Source organism: Gossypium hirsutum, chromosome D10 (assembly GCF_007990345.1).
Source record: "Gossypium hirsutum isolate 1008001.06 chromosome D10, Gossypium_hirsutum_v2.1, whole genome shotgun sequence".
Classification (NCBI taxonomy): Eukaryota; Viridiplantae; Streptophyta; class Magnoliopsida; order Malvales; family Malvaceae; genus Gossypium; species Gossypium hirsutum.
Genome location: NC_053446.1, coordinates 8835689 through 8854419, shown reverse-complemented (window position 1 = coordinate 8854419; position 18731 = coordinate 8835689). Strand labels below are relative to the sequence as shown.

The 18731-nt window shown below is 31.9% G+C and overlaps 3 protein-coding genes and 1 pseudogene across 4 annotated transcripts; 3 read left to right on the top strand and 1 right to left on the bottom strand.

Moving 5' to 3' along the window:
• Positions 1 to 312: 312 nt before the first annotated feature.
• Positions 313 to 2078, top strand: LOC107915943 (uncharacterized; annotated as a pseudogene).
• Positions 2079 to 2570: 492 nt separating this feature from the next.
• LOC107914170 (broad specificity amino-acid racemase RacX) lies at positions 2571 to 8764 on the top strand. 2 transcript variants are annotated; one of them, XR_005919614.1, is made up of 4 exons: positions 2571 to 3969; positions 4544 to 4820; positions 5871 to 6090; positions 6847 to 8764. XR_005919614.1 is itself a non-coding variant. In XM_016842966.2 (3 exons), exons 1-3 carry the CDS (start codon positions 3259 to 3261, stop codon positions 5894 to 5896), a joined length of 1014 nt encoding a protein of 337 aa, XP_016698455.2. In that variant the 5' UTR covers positions 2571 to 3258; the 3' UTR covers positions 5897 to 6401. The 2 variants fall into 2 exon arrangements, 1 of the variants encoding a protein (XP_016698455.2); XM_016842966.2 differs by lacking the exon at positions 6847 to 8764 and having other exon boundaries at positions 5871 to 6401.
• Positions 6836 to 7894, bottom strand: LOC107915304 (probable disease resistance protein At4g14610). The gene is made up of 2 exons (XM_016844472.1): positions 7729 to 7894; positions 6836 to 7647 (listed from the first exon to the last, which is right to left on the bottom strand). Exons 1-2 carry the CDS (start codon positions 7892 to 7894, stop codon positions 6836 to 6838), a joined length of 978 nt encoding a protein of 325 aa, XP_016699961.1.
• Positions 8765 to 11314: 2550 nt separating the features above from the next.
• Positions 11315 to 12493, top strand: LOC121222372 (abscisic acid receptor PYL3). Its single transcript, XM_041103046.1, has one exon. It carries the CDS (start codon positions 11536 to 11538, stop codon positions 12109 to 12111), a length of 576 nt encoding a protein of 191 aa, XP_040958980.1. The 5' UTR covers positions 11315 to 11535; the 3' UTR covers positions 12112 to 12493.
• Positions 12494 to 18731: the final 6238 nt, after the last annotated feature.

Sequence of the window (18731 nt, the reverse complement as noted above, 5' to 3'; positions counted from 1 at the left end):
AGATAAAATTTAAGTCATATTAAATAAAAATAATGCACATTTACAAATTTTACTAATAAAGTAAAAATAAAAAACAAATAAATTAAAATTTTAATAATTCATTTTTTTGTATTTACATCGTATTTATATTATCTTTTATGTTTATATTTTATTTTAAGTCGTAATTTTAAGTCAAGAAAAAAACACTTGTTGGATATTATGAAGCTGAAATTAAGACCAAAGTAGAACAAAATTAGAATGTAAACGTGTGAACAAAATGACCTCATGATTTCTAACCCCTCAAAATAGAAAGTTTTACCACAGTAATATTCATTTGCTTTCTTCCATTTTCAAGATCTCCTATTTCCTCTCTGCAGCTCCTCTTCTTTTTCCTTCCCATTGCGTGGGGGACCTTCTAAAGTTTCCATTCTCCAATGGCTTCTTCAAAGGAATGGGCAAACTTCATCTCCTTCATTGCTTCTTTTATGTATTTCCTTCTTATTATCTTCCAAATCCCTCTTTTCAGGTACTTATTACATTTCACCTCCCCCCTTTTTCTTCTCCAGTTTGTATGGCCTTCCTTTTTGTCTTTTATAGTATTTCAAAGAAACTGAATATTCCATGCCATCTGTTGCTTCTCTCTTTTCTTCTAGTCACCACATTTCATAAACTGGAAAGTTTAGCACAACAATTGTGCTATTTTGCTTAAACATTATTGCTAGGAACTGTGTCATTTTAACTTCCTTTGTTCTTTTTCATATATTTTGTTGTTCTTCTTGCTTTGCTAACTCCTACATGTCTGAGGGAAGGGAAGACAAAATGAGTTATGTGCATGAACAAAATAATGCACCAATGGTTCCACTAAACTCTCCTCCAGCTGATAAAAACACCATTTTTAGCATTCTAGCACTATTTTATGGGTTTGGCCTCAAATGGCAAAATCCCCTTGTTTAAGATTTGCTTTTACGGTAAAAAAAGTGTTTTTTTTTTAATAATTAAAAGCAATGCTAAACACTTTCTTAAATATATGCCAAAATCCCCAAAATCGAAATCAGAATATACCCAAATTATTGATTTGGTCTGCTGTGCAGGGTACCATGTAGATTTGGAATGTGCAAAACACCCATTGAGGTAACAACCTCTCAGTTGATGGCCAGTGAACTCTTCCCTACATATGTAGTTAAGTCCTTCTATATCCAGGGGCTGTTGCCAATGCTATCATCAAAAGAAGGACTCTTCCAAGGTATAGCAAATTGCTGAAATTATATAACATCAGTGCTTTGAGGAAATCTACTGCTGTATCTGATCTCCAGCGCCTAGAGGTAAACATTTACTCACAAAAGGACTCATATCCATCTGTGATTAGATAGAAACTTTTTGGTGATTCAATGATTTCAGAAATATCCCAACTTCTTTTTGCAGATTCTTGCCGGAAGCTACTTGTCTGTGGTGGGAGCTTTTATAGGTCTCTCAAGGCGTGCAAGAATGAGCCTGTTTGGGACAATGCTTATAATATGGAGTCTTGTCAGAGATATCGTTCTGGGACAATTTCATAACATGTTCCCCACAAAATCTATTCAAATGTACCCAACCTTGATACTTGCTGTTGTTTGTGCTTTTTTGTCAATTAAAAAGGATGTAAGAAAACTAATCCATAGTCCCAGAGCAAGGCGAGTCAAATTGTCGTGAAAGGTAGATGGAATCATCGGTGGAGTATGATACTGCGATATTGCAAAATTTGGTGGTATACTGTTTTGAAACCAAAAAAGCAAACAATTAGCCCACCATTGGAAAAGGGAAAGAAAACATCAGAGATGTATTTTCAGAGCAGCTTTGAGACCTAGTACAATTTTTTATTAGCTTCTTTCCTTTTCTGTATTAAAGCAAAAAGGATTTATTATATTTAATGTTCATTGTTGTATTTGATAACTTCATCAACATTTGTTCTCTAAAATTGCAGCGTTTCTGTCAAAAAGTTGCAGCTGAGAAAATAACATGTCACACACATCATCAATAGAATCAACCCTGTGTTCGAGCTAGTGTACCAATTGGTATGCCTTTATTAAATTGAAGTAACATTGTTCCACTTTAGTGTTAAATTGTTGACCTAGAAATCAACTATTTAATCATTTGTACCTGTGTCAGGTGTGTTTTGTATAGGTTTATTCTGCACTGCAATTATTATTATTTATGTTCATTTTACGATTTATGTTCAGGATTCGTGATTGTTCTTTTTAATAATGTGATGTCTAAAACTTCAATATATATTACTATTGTACCCGACCTGCCGGTGAGTCTAAAATATAATTTATGCAATATATTACTATTTTACCCTTGTTGATTCTAAAATATAATTTGCCCAACATGTTTGTATCAACACTATACTTGTAATTATATTGTATTAGGAACTGCTCCATTTTTCTATAAAAGAAAAAACAAGATGATGAAACTCAATATTTTGGTTCAATCACTTTGAAATATGGAATCCAAGGTCTTGAGTTGGAAAATTAAGAAGAGTAAGTTTGAGACGCATCCTTCCATAACAATGGTTTCTACAAACACCAGGTAACAGACAAAGACTAACGTATGTTTATCCTTAATTACTTTGTCTTCTTCTCTAGAAAAATTCCCACCTTATATTTAACCACAAATTAACACTACTTTGAGAATAAATGTGAGATAGTCAGATCCATATTCTCAAAAGCACCAACATTCTTTCCCACTACCCACTGCTGCATATCGAGAAATTCTTCAGAATTCGAAAGCTTTTCTGTCTTCATTTTTACCCTTGTTGTTTTTTGCTTTTTTTTGTTTGCTTTATTTTTAAACTCTTCAAGCTTATTCAGAGAAGCCTTACTGAGTTTGGAATTGGGTTTTACTTCTGTGTCTGGAATTTGCATTGTTAGTGTAGTTTCTGTCGCTGGGAACTTGTTTTGCTTTGTTGGGATTATAGTTTATGATAAAGGTTGATCAACGGTGGACTTTTGGCTAGTTCTGTAAGTGGGTTTTGGTTGTAGAGGGTAGAAATCGTGGGATAAGATTCTACAAGTGATCTTTTCAATAGTTTTCAGCTTACCAGTTTCTGAAAGCTGGGAATTTTGTTTTGAGAACCAGAAGCTGTGATGGTTTCTATATGGCCTTCTCAAGTGAAGTATGCATATTTTGCTAAATTTCAATAGATTTTAGATGTGGGTTTTAGTTTCCAGAAGCTGATATTGCCTTTGGAATTTAGAGTTTTATACTTGTATATAGGTTTCATTTGATACCTTACCTGTAGAGATGTTTAATACAAGCTTGCAAATGTCACTGAATTGCCGATCTCACTTATCAGTGTCTGTAACTAGGCAGAGAAATGTTTGTAAGAGAGTGTTGAATCCGGTTCTAGCTATGCCCCCGTCCTCAGTGATCTTACACACTGATGAAAGTGGGGAATTTCCTGAATCTAGGAACAGTTCTAGTTCAAGTAATGCTTCTTTAAGCAGCTGTGCTGGGTCCTTGCTTTGTCATCCTAATACTGTGGGAATAATGGGAGGAGGATCTGTTGATTCTACTCTCAGTTTCGTTAGAAAACTTGTTCATTGGAGTAAAGAAAATGAAGAGACTTGCATGCCCTTTGTTCTTTGCTCTGATCCAGTGTTGAATAGGGAGCTTTTATCCCTGGAGAGGAATTCTTCTTCTCTCTGCAGTAGAAATGCACGTTCGCAATTTGATCATAGCCCGATTGTTGAAAATTTACTAAGTAAAAGAGTTTTCCTTGAGAAATCAGGAGCTCAGTGCATTGTAGTGCCTTGTCATATTTCACACTCATGGCACGATGAAGTGTTTAAGGGATGTTCTATTCCTTCCCTTCACATGGCTGAGTGTGTTTCCAGGGAGCTTAAGGAAGCCAAGTTGAAGCCACTAGAAGCTGGAAGCCCTTTGCGGATAGGGGTACTTGCCACTGATGCGACTTTAAAAGCAGGGTTTTACCAAGAGAAACTGCAGAATGAGGTAAATTCATTCCTGATTGTTTGCCCTGAGAAATAGTACATGCATTTAGGTAAATGCAAATATATATATATTTATATATTCAAAAAAAATAGAATACATTTTGTCTGTTAAGGAGATCCTTTATGGTTGACCTTCATATGCTTGGAATGTTTTTGAAGGCACCGACTAAAGTTTAGGTAATAAATTTGCCAACTAAAAGTTTCAAAATATTAAGAAATGCAGATAAGAATATAACACCTGTAAGATTTTAAATAATGATCAATCTATTATTGGTTTCCATGATTGAGGCAATTTGGCCGCTGCCAGGGCGTGGAAGAGGGAAAGTCTAAGTGGATGTAAATATATATATACACGTATAAATACACATATATATTATCCTTCATAGCTTGTAGGTATCTCTTAACTAGTTTAGATTATATGTTTGGCATGATATGAGCGCATTTTATGTTTTTGATCATAAATAATCTCGCAAAAAGGTTCAATATCAGTGTTTTCGAAACCTTTGTAAGGTGTTCTCTCACTTACCATGGAGATCTTCAGTATCACTGTTTTTAAACCTTATGTACGCATACAGGGATTTGAGGTTGTGCTGCCAGACAAAGCAACCATGGAGCACACTGTAATCCCTGCAATTGATGCTATAAATAGAAAAGACATGGAAGGGGCACAAAATCTGCTGAGAATCGCTCTCCAAGTCCTCTTGGTGAGGGCAGTTAACACTGTTATCCTTGCGTCCAATGATATTTGTGATCTTTTGCCACGAGATGATCCACTTCTTAAGAAATGTCTTGACCCAATGGATGCATTGGCAATGTCAACTATCAAGTGGGCACAACAAGCTGTGAAGGAAGGTACATAAAGGCTGCTAAATTAGTAGTTTTATGCATTCTTATTGCGACTTTTTTTTTTAAAATTATTACAGGCTTTCCTAAGATTCTGGGGAATATGTTCTGAAAAAATGCCCCATATTGTTCTGTTCATTTGTCAATTAATAAAGTGTATAAGAACAGAAACTGCAAAGAAAATTATTAGTGAGAAGAAGTGCCTAAAGTCTTCCACGATCTGCTGACTTAGAACAATAGGTGATTGTTCTTTCTGAGGGTTCTTCGTCTTCAGTCAGCCATATTAAGCATGTCAGAGGATAGCTGCATGAATGATTGCCTTGCTTCAAATCTACATGTTTTTCAAGAACAAAACAAAATGATAAGAAAGTTACTTTCTGAAAGCAAACATGCAGCGAATCGAAGAACAACAAGGGTGAATGTAAGATTACTTCTGCAATGAAACAGGGAAGAAAAGCATTTCGTGTGGATTCATCCTCCCAATGCATCTCTTTCCACCACTTTTCCTTTCCATGAATTCTAATTTTGTTTCTCTTTGCACTGTCGGAGTTGAGTGGAAGTCTCGTTGGCTTTGGGCATGCATACACATGAATGTCTTTCATGCATGGGAATGGCAGAGCATCCTTGTAAATGCTTTTCAATTCTGGTAGATACTGTAAATAAAGAGATTTGAGTTTTGCAAATGGGCTTAAAGTTCATACCATCTCTGCTATCTGACTCAGTTTTATCTCATTGATTATTTCTTCCATTTTATGGCAATCTATTACTATAAAATGCCTCAGATTTTGAGCTAGAATCAACCATGTTATGTCCCTCAATGTTGAACATCCTGATATGTATACCTTGACAAGGCTTTGAAAGCACATTTGAGGTTCAACCACAGGGATTTGAGTCTGGTTAGGTGCTTTTGCCCTTGTTATGTCCATCTCAGTCTTCACTTCTTCCAAACTCTCACATTTACTAATCTGTATGTAATTTAGACACTTGAAGTTTGCTAATGATAGAATATTCAGTTGCTTTGAGTCCCTGAACGAGTGAAGACCAATCTGTTCGGTGCAGGTATGCAACATTTCAGCACTCATTAATCTCTCAAGAGCAAAAGCACTTGTCACTGACATGCTCAACTCATTCAGGTGGTTCAAGCTCTGCATTTCTTCTACTAAGCACTCATTGTTATCTTTGGCAGCCGATTTGTCGAAAAGAAAAGAACCCATCATCTTCAACATTTGCAGCTTTGAGAACCCAGATATCAACCCTCTTGGGATTCTGATGCCATCAAGTAAGTACTCCAATTTCAAACATTTCAGCTTTTCTAAACCCGTCAATTCAGTTGGTAGCTGTCTTATACCTGTATATGATAGATCCAAATGCTCTAGATATACAAGTTTTGAGATTCCCACCGGCAATTCTCTTATACCTCTATTAGCTCTAAAACATAGAATTTTTAGACCAGACATAAATTGGAAGAAGTCATTGTGGATCACCTTTAACTGGTTTTGATTGAGAAACAAAGTTTGAAGATCAGGACAGTAAGGTGGTTCGTTTAGAGCTTCAATCTTATTTTGCATCAATGACATTCTTTTTATACCTCTCGATTTTCCAACCTCAGGCACTTGAGTCAATTCATATCCGGCTCGAACAAAAGACTTCCACTTGTGTGCATAAAGCCTCCATGCTATCCACAAACACATATCACGAATTACATCATGCATTTTTACTGTCGAGTCACTTGCTTCTTCCAATAAACATGAATGAATAAGAGAACCAATGATTTGATGGCCTTGCTTTCGAGCTTGACTAATGCTTTCATATTCATCCATAAACCCTTCTACTATGCAGCAATCTATGAAAATTTCTTTCGGAATTCGATAATCTTCTGGGAATAAACTACAATATAAAAGGTAACAACGAACCGAGCCATTTGGTAAACAATCGAAAATGAATTTTAGAAGTGGATATACCTCTTCATCCATATCTGGAAAAACGGAATTAGCTGATCTCTTCAAGACTTGAATTGCATATTCCTATTCTTCAGGTGTTCTCTTGCAAGCCATGGCTCGACCGATGGTGATGAGTGCAAGAGGCAATCCTCCACATTCTCGAATGTTTGGATGACCATCAAGGATATCATTGCCAACATCATGTTCAAACAATTCCCAAGCCTGTTCTTCTGTCAAACATTGAACTTCAATCTTCTTATGGGCCCTCATTTGGCCACACACCTCATTAGAACGAGTTGTAAAGATTATTTTGGAACGACTTTCATAGGTTGGGAGAGGTATCCCTACCTTTAATACATCAACTCGTTCCCATACATCATCCATCAGCACTACAAATTTCTTCTCTCTTAGAACTCTGAAGATATCCATAGCTTTCTCTTCAGCAGATTTTTCTCCCCACATTCCACCAAAAAGGCCTATCCTCTTTGCAATGTCGTCTTGAACCTTTGCAATCCTAAACCCTTTAGACACCACTACCCATATCACCATATCAAATCCATTGGATGGAACACTGATCTTGTTATTGATTTCAGTCAAGATGCTGGTCTTACCAACCCCACCAACCCCATATATACCAACAATCCTCGCATGTTTTTCTTCAAGGATGCTCCACACCTTATTCAACATAGATTCCTTGCCTACGGAAGAGTTGCACTGTCTTTCAACCGCCAGAGCTGCGGGTACCTCCATAGCAACCACCTCCAAAGCTCCTTTTCTCTTTAAAACCTTAACATCGTGGAGTCTTTTGACCACCGTTTTGCTAAATTTGAGGGTAGACCTGTAATTCATGGAGCAACAGCCTCCCATACATAGGTTCTTCATTTCTTTTTTACCATCTATAATTCGTTGATCAACTTCGTTTATCATAGTTGCAGTTCTTGAAAGCTATCCTTGAACTTGGTTTAGTGGCTTCAGACATTGCTGTTCAGCAATGTTAACCTTCTTAATCACATCGGCCCTTTGCTCCTTTAATTCGTCCAAAGCTGTCTTCAACTCAGAAAGGCTTTCTTCAAGCTGGTATGTGTAGATTGCTTGGCCGGCAACACAATCCCAGCAGCCGCTGGTTATTTTATCACAACACATTAATTCAAAAGAGAAAATATTACCCATAGTTTATGGTAGATTGATCTAAGGAAAATTGCATCGAAAGAGAGGAAGAGTGATTAATGAACGGGATGAAGAACAAGGATGAGTCTAATTTATAGTCATCATAAATGGAAATGGAGACGAGGAGCGTGGTGGGTATATTTGATTTAAATAAATCTACTTAAATGAATTCGTTATTGGTTAAAAGCTCGATTAATCATAAACCTTTTGTTTATTCTCGTCAAACGCGTTCTGATTAATTTAAGCCATGTTTATGACTACTTGCTATAAATAGTCCAAATTTTCTACTCTGAGGTTTCAACTCCATTGGGTGTTTTCATTTTTAAATGCCCTGGAATTGAATTGTACATGTCTGAGTGACTTAATCGGGTGGAGGGTCGAGTCTAAATGCAACAATGCAAGTTGCATTTGTGTTTTGGTCTCATTTTTTCTTCGTTGACCATTCAAACTTCTTTTAAAAACTTGGTGGTGAAAGCCACTGTTAGATGATCACTCGCATAGGATCGGAATTTCAATATTTCTAGATGAAAGTATACCCAAACCCGTAAGTTTGAAGAGATTTGTTGAGCGGATTGACTCCTCTTGGAGAAGTCTTTGAAGTGTCATCCTCGAGAATGTCGACCTAATCCCTCAATGATAGAAAGTTTTATCTCTCTCCATGGAGAATTATATATGATTTACGGAGGGAGCGCACTGTATATGAATGTACAATCACTCACCACGAGACAATGTGAGCACTTACAAAAGCTTGGTGGGATTCGAACCCACCTTATGAAATATATGGTAGAGCTAACTAAGTCCCCATATATAATGTTGATAATCAAGGAGCAAAACAACTTAAGCTAGACAAATGTTAAATTATAAATAAAATGGGTTTAAGTCCAAATACAATGTTGCTTAACAAGGAGCAATTCGGCCCAAAATACTTGACCTAGACAAACTGGGATAAGGCATAAAAGCTTTATATGGGTTCTCTGTCTCAAGCTTGCGTCTTGAAGCTTATACAGAGCATCGCTAGCTCAACTACTCCGCAAAATGAATAAGGGTTAACACCACTAAACATACGAAATAAACAAATGGGCAAATAAAAATTGATAGTTAGATGTAGGCAGAAGCTTGAGTAGCTTCACAAAAACTTATAAATACCAAAAGCCATGGAATCGAATAAAGTATGACTAATCCCAATTCTTAACATAATTCTTGTTTTCCATTTTCTTCAAGACTTTAACTAACTTAAGACACCAGACTTCAGAGGATGCTTCGGAGTAACAACTCTGATACCTGCTAACTTGTTTCTTTATCTTGCAGCCCACCTAAAGCGTTGTTCTACCCCAATCTAATAGCCTGTCACAAGTAGACTTCAACACCTCTAATATGTCAACTATAGTACTTCTCTAAATATAAATATACACATATTCATATTTATTAAAATTTGATGTTGAAAGTTAGCAAATTGATCAAAGGCTAACATTACCGTACATGTGAAACTTCAAGATTATGACCAAAATATGGTTTTTCCAACGGAGAAGGTATTTTACATCCTCAACTTTTGCATATGTATAATATATATTCAAAATAAACAAGTAATTATTTATAATATACAAAGAGGTGGAGGTTGTGGTGACTCATCATGACGCTTCACTCAGCCGTAGAGATGGTAGGATGGTCAGAGTGTGAGTTACCTGCAAGGACTTGAGAGAGAGAGAGTGAGTGTCTTGGCCCCCTTGCAACACTTCTTACTCGGTTTGAAAGCACGATCACATAACGAATGTCACTTCTGTCATTAAAGTGACTCAAATATTCAATCAAACAATCAAAACATATTTAACGAGTTAAAAGCATGAAAATATTCAATTCAAACATCTATGGATCATTTCAAACAAATATCAAACTCAGTCAAGCCCTTAAAACAACACTTGAGTGACCAAAATACAAAAATTAGGAATCAACTGCCCAATAATTGGGCCAATGAATCGATAGAGGCCTTGTTGTCTCGAGACTTATCTTCCCTAAAGCTAAACTAGAATTATTGAATTCAAATATCTTCAGATACAGGATCATGTCTCGAGATTTTGTCCTCCATATCTCAAGACATACATACTATGTGAAAGGCAATGGTATGAAACAAAGAAATCTTTAAATTAAGAGATCTTGAGTTCGCAGATGTTTTTGTAGCTAGTGCGATAATCTTTCTTAGTAAAAGACGTTGACCTGCGAGAGTAGTGGGATGCGAAATAAGCTCATGAGATGCATATATAATATACATCTATATAGGGCTGAAAGAAAGAAAGAAAGAAAAAAGAGGTGAGAAAGTGGTTTGTCATTGTACTAGTCTAACAAAGCACAACTTAGTATGTGTATATTTTTTTGGCAAATCATCTGCATATAACTTTATTACTAGTACATAATTATATATAATTAAAGGAAATGAAAGTCCACACCATTATTCAAAGATGCTATGGGGCATCAAGACCATTAAATAAACTTGTGACATACATTTAGTCAACTTGATTTAATAGATTTTTCCCATGTACGAGAGTCACATAAAGAGAGACAAAATTGTTCTAACACCCAACTCTACATTTATGAAATGCCCACTTGCTTAATTGCTTCCCCTTCTTGTATTAGAATTATGTCAAGTTGAAGCTATTTTTAGTTGTAATTGCTCTCACCTCGCAAACCAATTGGAATAATCATTTTCAAAGACAGAGATACGTCATTGATTAGTTCTTAATAATGGGATTATACTAATAGATGAACTTGGTCACTCTCCATTATACATTTTTGCTTAAAGTTTACATGCCATTTCAAGAAAAAAATCATGTAAACAATACAACCAAGTTGGTATGGAAATTTTAGGAAAATACTTGAAGTAACCGAAATACCTTTCTCAAATTCATGTAATCTATACCATGTTCTTTCAACACCCATTTAAATTTGTTCAATGAAGAAATGGAAAAACCTTATATACTTGAAATTCGTGGCTGTCATTCACCCTAAAGATTTTCTTGAATTTTTTTTAGCAACAATTTTTTTACTTTTTTTTCCATAAAATATAAAAAAATATTGTAAATATTAAGATTTGAAGTCTAAACATATCGGATTCATCTTTTAAACCAATTTTGTTAATGTATTGAATAATTAAAAAATAAAACAATTTATGAGTTTGTATTTAAGATTGTGACCATGTATAAATTCATATGCAACCAATAAATTATGTATGTATAGGTAGGGACGAAGGCAAAGGGGGCAAGCAAGTGCCTTGACCTCCTTAAAATATAAAATTTCAACTTTAACTCTTTTAAAGTTCATAAAATTCTGAGTAAATAATGGTAAAATTATAGTTTAACCTTCAAAAATGATAATTTTTTTATTTAATCCTAAAATTATATTTAAACTTCCATAAAAATATATAATTTAATCTTTTAACATTCCAACAAAAATGTTCTGATACATTATAATATATATACATGATGAAATGGGAGATTATACCATACAAGAATTAGAATAAATCCTCCGAAATTCACTCTTTTCCATCATCCCTCATCACCGACAATTTCTTCTCCAAGAAAAAACCCAAACCAAGCTCAGCACCCAAAGCAACACAACCCCATGCCATGAACCCTAGTCTTATCACCTGTTCCAATAATAATCTAACTGAAGAAGAAATCTCCAAGCTCGAGTCCATCATCCAAACCTACCATACCTTTCCTTCATCCTCAAACACATGCACATCTTTACTTACACAACGTATCAACGTTCCCCTAAGTTTTATATGGCTATTCGTTCGCGATTTCGAAAACCCTAATAAGTACAAGCACTTTATCAAGAGTTGCACGATGAAAGGAGACGGAAGAGTTGGAAGTGTGAGAGATGTTACAGTTATTTCGGGCTTACCGGCGTCGACGAGCACCGAAGTACTAGAGGTATTAAATGACGATGAGCATGTTTTGAGCTTTAGGGTTGTGGGGGGAGATCATAGGCTGAATAATTATAGAGCTGTGACATCGGTTCATGAGTTTAAGGAAGGAGGAGGAGGAGGAGAGGTATATAGTATTGTTTTGGAGTCTTATTCGGTGGAGATACCTCAAGGGAACACTGAAGAGGATACTAAGATGTTTGTGGATACTGTTGTGAAGTTGAACTTACAAAAGCTTGCAGAAGTAGCCATGGCAGCAGCTTTGAATACATGAAATAAAGGTCCATTGGTAGATAAGCTATAGCATGGAGAAAGAGATTGTGATAAATGAGGATGATATTGTAATGGGTTATGTAAACGTGGTGTGATGGTAATGAAAATTTTACTTGCTCTCTCTCCCTATTAATTCCATTCAATATGTCAGGTTTTTGAAAGTATTGAAGGCAATCTCAAACATAACAGAAACAAAATATCAGACAAAATACGTATTAAATTCACAAAATTATATCAAACAAATAATGATATATCGTCCTGATATAGAATAATGTATTTTTTTTATGTTTTTTTGAAAAAAACAAGTTTACATTTTTTATTACATATTATTGACAAATATCCGTATCGTCGCATCTGTCTACCCATATTGGATGTTAGTTATGAGTTGTCTTTTCAGAAATAAATAGATTTATATAAATTAATGTGTGGTAGCATATGTTTAGGTGGGGAGCTAGCCTTTCACTCGTTATATGTACATATACATTTCCTATCCTCGAATAATTAAGTATATACTTATATGCTTCTTTTCCAATCCTACAAATCTAAATTTATTTATGTTCTTTCGAAAAAGAACAGTTCGATTTTTTTTATTTTTTATTTCAACTAATACTTGCATAGATACATTCTTTTAAGTGGTACCACACTTGTAAGTATATGAGTTATATGTATTAATTAAGTTGGTGGATTGAGTTCCCTCGTTTTTCAAACTGACATTTCAAAGGCTTTTTTTTTTAAAGGAATTGGTCCCTCAACTATACTATACGTACTTAGGAATATCATAAATGTCCAAATAATTAGAATTAATAAATCATGTTAATGAAAAGGGTTAATATGTACAAAAGTATTTTAACTTGACAACTTCTACCTACTTAGTACTTAAGCTTTCCTTTTAACCTAACTAGTACATAAACTTGGAAACAGTAAGTCAAGTTGGTATTTTTTTATTTGTACTTCATTAGCACAGTTAGATTTTAAGCTAGCGGTCAATAGAATGGTGACACATGTCATAAAAATAATAATAATAATATTTTTTTTAAAATAAAAAAATTTTAAAAATATGAAATTTATTTGTATTTATTTTTTATTTTGCATTCATAATGAATCTAGACAATCATTTGTCCAGGTTTACTCTGAATTTTTTTTAATAATTTTATATTTTATAATTTCAAAAGTAACAATACAATTTTCTTTTAAAAATAAACTCCATTTTATAAAAAAATTATTTTTTAAATTTTTAGAATATTTCTTGAATTTTAAAATTTTATTTCTTTTATTTCACGTGCACAATGAATTTGGACAAATTTATTTCTAGATACAAATGAATCAAGACAACCATGCGTCTAGGTTGATTCTAAACATTTATTTCTCTAGTAATTTTATATATTTTTATAGTAGGACTAGGCTTACTTCGGACCTAGATATTTTCAAGCTCGGATCAACTCGGGCTTTCTTGACCTTGGATTTTCTCGGGCTCAGATTTGTTACAAGCTCGGATTTTCTCGAACTCATGCCCTGTCGGACTGAGATTTTTTCAAATTTAGGCTCAGATTGAGTTGGGCAGGCTCTGGCGGATTCAGATAATTTGAATTTTATAAGTTATAAATATTTGAATTTTGAATGTAATAATTCATTTTACTTTTATACAATAACAACGCAATTCAAATTTGTCTTATAAAAAGCACAAATTATATATATTTAATAAAGTTATTTTATATAAAATAATTAAAGTGCTTATTTTAGGTAAATTTTATTATTTTATGATATTATATGAATTAACAAAAATATCTTTTATTGTTCATTATTATATTATATTGAAAGCTGAATAAATTTTTATTTTTCTAATTAAATTTATAAACCTAATACTCATATTCTAAAATATTTATTCCAAAACTCGAATAAATTATACTAAGCCCAAATCCAAATGATATACTCATTATTACTCAAACTCAAATTCAAAATAAACTAATTACAACCCAAATCTCAAGTCCAAAATAAAAAGAAATTAAACCAAATACCCAAATATAATTTGTAAAAGTTAAAGCCCAATTCAAAATCTAATTTAAAAATAACAGTATTTTATGTATTATTAGTTATAATTATAAACATGTATTTTAATATACTAAATTACACATAATTATTGATGTTATATCTTTTATTATAATCTATAACATAATAATAGTTATTATATTAATACTTATAAAATATATTATTTCATTATATAATACTATATCACATACTATAATAGTAGAGTAATACATAATATATTAATTATTATCATTTATTATATTGGTTGAAATATGCTCTAAGTTACTATACTTTTCTTACATTTGAAAATTAGCCCTCCTACTATATTATATAATGCTATATCATATCATATACTAATAGTTTATATACATGCATCAATGATTAAACTTTAGAATATCATGTAATACTATATCTTTTATAATATTCTATAATATAATAGTCGTGCATTATATATTAATTATTATACTAGTTGAAATATGCTCGAAGCCCCTATACTTTCGTAAATTTGAAAGTTAGCCCTTCTACTATAATGTTATATCATATCATATCATATGGTATATAATATATTAATAGTTTATATATATGCATAAATGATTAAACATTATAATATCATGTAATACTATAACTTTTATTGTAATCTATAATATAATAATAGTTATATAAAATATTAGTACATTATATATCAATTATTATTGTTTATTATTATACTGGTTGAAATATGTTCTAAGTCTCTATACTTTTCATACATTTGAAAGTTAGCTCTCTTACTTTATTATATAATACTATATCATATCATGTAGTATATAATATATTAATAGTTTATATATGCATTAATGATTAAACATTATAATATCATGTAATTACTATTTCTTTTATTATATTTTATAATAATAGTTAATAATAGTAGTACATTATATTATTGTTTGTTATTATACGAGTTTAAATATGGTCTAAGTCCCTATACTTCTTGTATATTAGAAAGTTAGTCATCCTACTATACTATATAATGTTATATCATATTATATATTAATAGTTTATATATATATATGCATAAATGATTAAACATTGTAATGTCATGTAATACTATATATTATAATCTATATTATAATAAGAGTTATACATAATAGTAGTACATTATATATTACTTATTATTATATATTATTGTTTATTATTATACTAGTTAAAATATACTCTAAGTCCCTATACTTTTTGTACATTTAAAACTTAGCCCTCCTACTATATTATAGAATGTTACATCATATCATATAATATGCATTGATGATTAAACATTATAATATCATGTAATATTATTTATATAAGTATTAATATTTTTAGTAATATTTATATATAATAATATTATTTTATGTATTAGTAACACTAATACATTAATAATATATTATTATATTACCATTAAATTTTAATTTTATAGATTTTAATAATTACTAATTTTATATATTTATTATACATATATAATTATAGTATTAAAAATATTTTATATTAAATTAATGTTTTTAAAATTTTATTTCACTTTATAATTTAACATAAAAAAATATTATTAATTACTTTGTCTATTAATAAAATTTTAATGTAAATATACAGTACTTATGAATATATTTTCAAAAAAAAAGAATTATCAATTATTTATATTTTAAACAATAACATAAAATTATATTAATTATTAATGTCTATTATGATTGTTCAGCTATAAAATCGGACTTTTTCGAATTTTTAATTAAATTTATCTCAGGTTCCGGTCAGATCGATCTTGGGCTCGGATCTGTTACGAGTTCGAACTTTCTTGAACTTAGATCCACACGGATAAATTTCTGAGTGTAAATTTATTTTTTCAGCTCTAATTTCGACTAGCGCAGGTGTGACACCCTCATTTTTTGATAGAATTCTAAAATAATATTTGAAAGAGCATAAGTCTGATCATGTTGCATTGTTAGAAATGAGAGAGTGGGATTCCATTTTTCTCATCAAATTGAGGCAATTGGTTTCTCTAGAAGGATTCGACTATGTTGGAATGAGTCAACATAGAGTTAGGTAATTTATAGTCATGCCAAGATTTTACGAAAGTCCTTAACGCAAAATAAAAAGGATAAATTTGTAGGAATGCATGCAAGGTGGTTGCTGTTGACGGCCTATTAAAATGTTTTTATCCTCGACTAAGAAGAAAGGTGGGGCATTGTGTTGGATGTCCTTTTTCAAACAATTTCTTTTTGATAATTCCTTGCGTGACATGGATTTCAAAGAGTCATGTTCTTGGAATCGCAAATATGGAATTGGATAAGAAGTTTCGAAACACAGAGGTGTATCATCTCCCGAAAAGAAGTCTGATCATCTTCGGAAATATGGTAGCGAGGTTCATTAACGATGTCAAGATGTGGAACATGCATGTTTTTGGGGACATTAACAAACAAACAAACAAAAGGGAAATGTAATAGCAAAAATCAAATGGGTACAAAGGGTGGAAGAGAATAACTGCAGATGGAATGGGAGGAGATTTTGGAATATAGGAGGAATTATTATGGAAGCAAAAATTAAGATGTGATTGGCTAGCATATGGAGATCAAAATACAAAATACTACCAGTCGTACTTTGGTTAAGAAAAGTCGTAATAGGATTAGTGCCCTCAAGCGGAATGGGGATGAGTGGAGCTATGATGAATCAAAAGTTATTTCTTACTTCCAAGGACTTTATACATGGAAGGGTTAAATCCAGGGGACTTTTCAATATGAGGCTATTTTCCTTCTATTGATGCTACAGATATGAGGGTGTTACAGAATGACGTATCCGATGAAAAAATATTGTTCATCCTGTTTGATATGTCACCACTTAAAGCATCGTGTATTGATGCTCTCAATATACAGTTCTTCTAAAGGCAATGAAGCATAGTGGGAAAGTCGATTTGAAATATGATTAGAAGAGTGTCGAAACTTTTTTTTTTTTTTGAGTTTGAAAAACGGGTATCGACTTTTAAAATGAAAACGGAGTCGCCACCGATCCTTTATTATGATGTGATCGAATCACCTTGAAAATAATTTTAGGTCTGCGAATTTTGAGAAAACAGGTTCAGGAGTCGGTTACGCACGAGAAAGGGTTAGCACCCTCGTAACGCCCAAAATTGGTACCGAATCAATTGTCTAATGTCTTAATGTCGAGATTTTAAAAAGATTTTAAAATACAATCCTTTTATTTTGAAGTTAAATTTGACTTTTAAAAACTATGCATTTTGAAAAGGATATCTGATTATTTGGGCCAAAAGAGAATATCAAAATCCAGTAAGTTAGGGTTCGATTTCACCAAATTCTCAAATATCGAATATTGCCTTTATTTTTATTTGTTAGAAAAATCCTCGTCTCAAGAAAACAATACGCCATACCCAATGCGTTAGGACACCACGTATCGAATTCTCGAGAATGAGCTATTTATTTATTTTGATTAAAGCACATCCTCGATTATTTAGATTCAACGAGAAAAATTAAAACCCAATACGTTAGGACTCAATTCTCTCGAGGATTCCAAATTTCGGGTATTGCCTTTATTTTAAAAACGAGACGACAAAATGCCACATCCAGTAAGTTAGGATCCAACATTTTGTAATCTTAGGAGCTTTATTTTAACTATTGTATGGTTTTACCAAAAAAAATAGATACTCAATGATATAAATTCATCGAGAAGAATTGAAGCCCAGTAAGTTAGGGCACAATTCTCTCGAGAATTATTTAACACCAAGCCCTTTTTTGAATTTTGAAATGAAACGATTATAATATCTTAATGAAATGAAATTCTTACAAACAATATGATTGATTAACAATATACAAAGCAAATGATGAATAACAAATTAATTCTACAATGTGGAACATCCAAACGTATAATGCATTAACAATGATAATCAAATAAACTAATAATCCATCTTACAAATAGCCAAAATAAGTATAAAAATAATTTAATCGCAAGTAAACCAATTGAAATAATAATAAAATGAATAAAAATTTAAAACATAAAACAATATAAATTTCAAAATATAATACATTTTATAAATATGGATATATATTAAAATAATTCCGTATAAATTATTCATGTAGATATGGCAATCACGAAAATCATGGTGAAAATAAAATTTGGGACTATATTCTAAAATACATTATTGAGAAATATAAAGTAATATATCAAATTCTAAAAATATATTAAGTGTGATAAAATAAATAATAATGTATCAAATTGGAAAATAAAAGTATAAAAAAGGGGGTTTGTAAACAATATTAAGCCAATAGTAAAGAAAAACTAATGTTTAAAAACATATGAATATAATAATAGATTTATCCAAAAACTTTAAAGACAAAACAAAATACGAAGGAAACGTTTTTTGGAATTGAAAATAATAATCTACAAATTTTAAAGCCAAAGTTCCAAAACCTAAATAAAATTAGAATAATAATACAGAGAAAACAAAATTAAACAAATATCAAATAGATTTCAAAATATTGGTATAGAATGAAATTAAAATATAAAATACAAACTAAATAATAAATTTTTTATGTTTTAAAATTATAATAATAATGAATTTTAAAAAGCTACCTAAAGTTAAAT

Excerpts from the sequence above, each read along its gene's own strand:
- LOC107914170 (XM_016842966.2), top strand. The coding sequence starts at position 3,259 with ATGTTTAATACAAGCTTGCAAATGTCACTGAATTGCCGATCTCACTTA. Across the intron at positions 3,970-4,543 it reads AAGAGAAACTGCAGAATGAG|GGATTTGAGGTTGTGCTGCC; the intron begins GTAAATTCATTC and ends GTACGCATACAG. Across the intron at positions 4,821-5,870 it reads ACAACAAGCTGTGAAGGAAG|GTATGCAACATTTCAGCACT; the intron begins GTACATAAAGGC and ends TGTTCGGTGCAG.
- LOC107915304 (XM_016844472.1), bottom strand. The coding sequence starts at position 7,894 with ATGTGTTGTGATAAAATAACCAGCGGCTGCTGGGATTGTGTTGCCGGC. Across the intron at positions 7,648-7,728 it reads TAACATTGCTGAACAGCAAT|ATGGTAAAAAAGAAATGAAG; the intron begins GTCTGAAGCCAC and ends AACGAATTATAG.
- LOC121222372 (XM_041103046.1), top strand. The coding sequence starts at position 11,536 with ATGAACCCTAGTCTTATCACCTGTTCCAATAATAATCTAACTGAAGAA.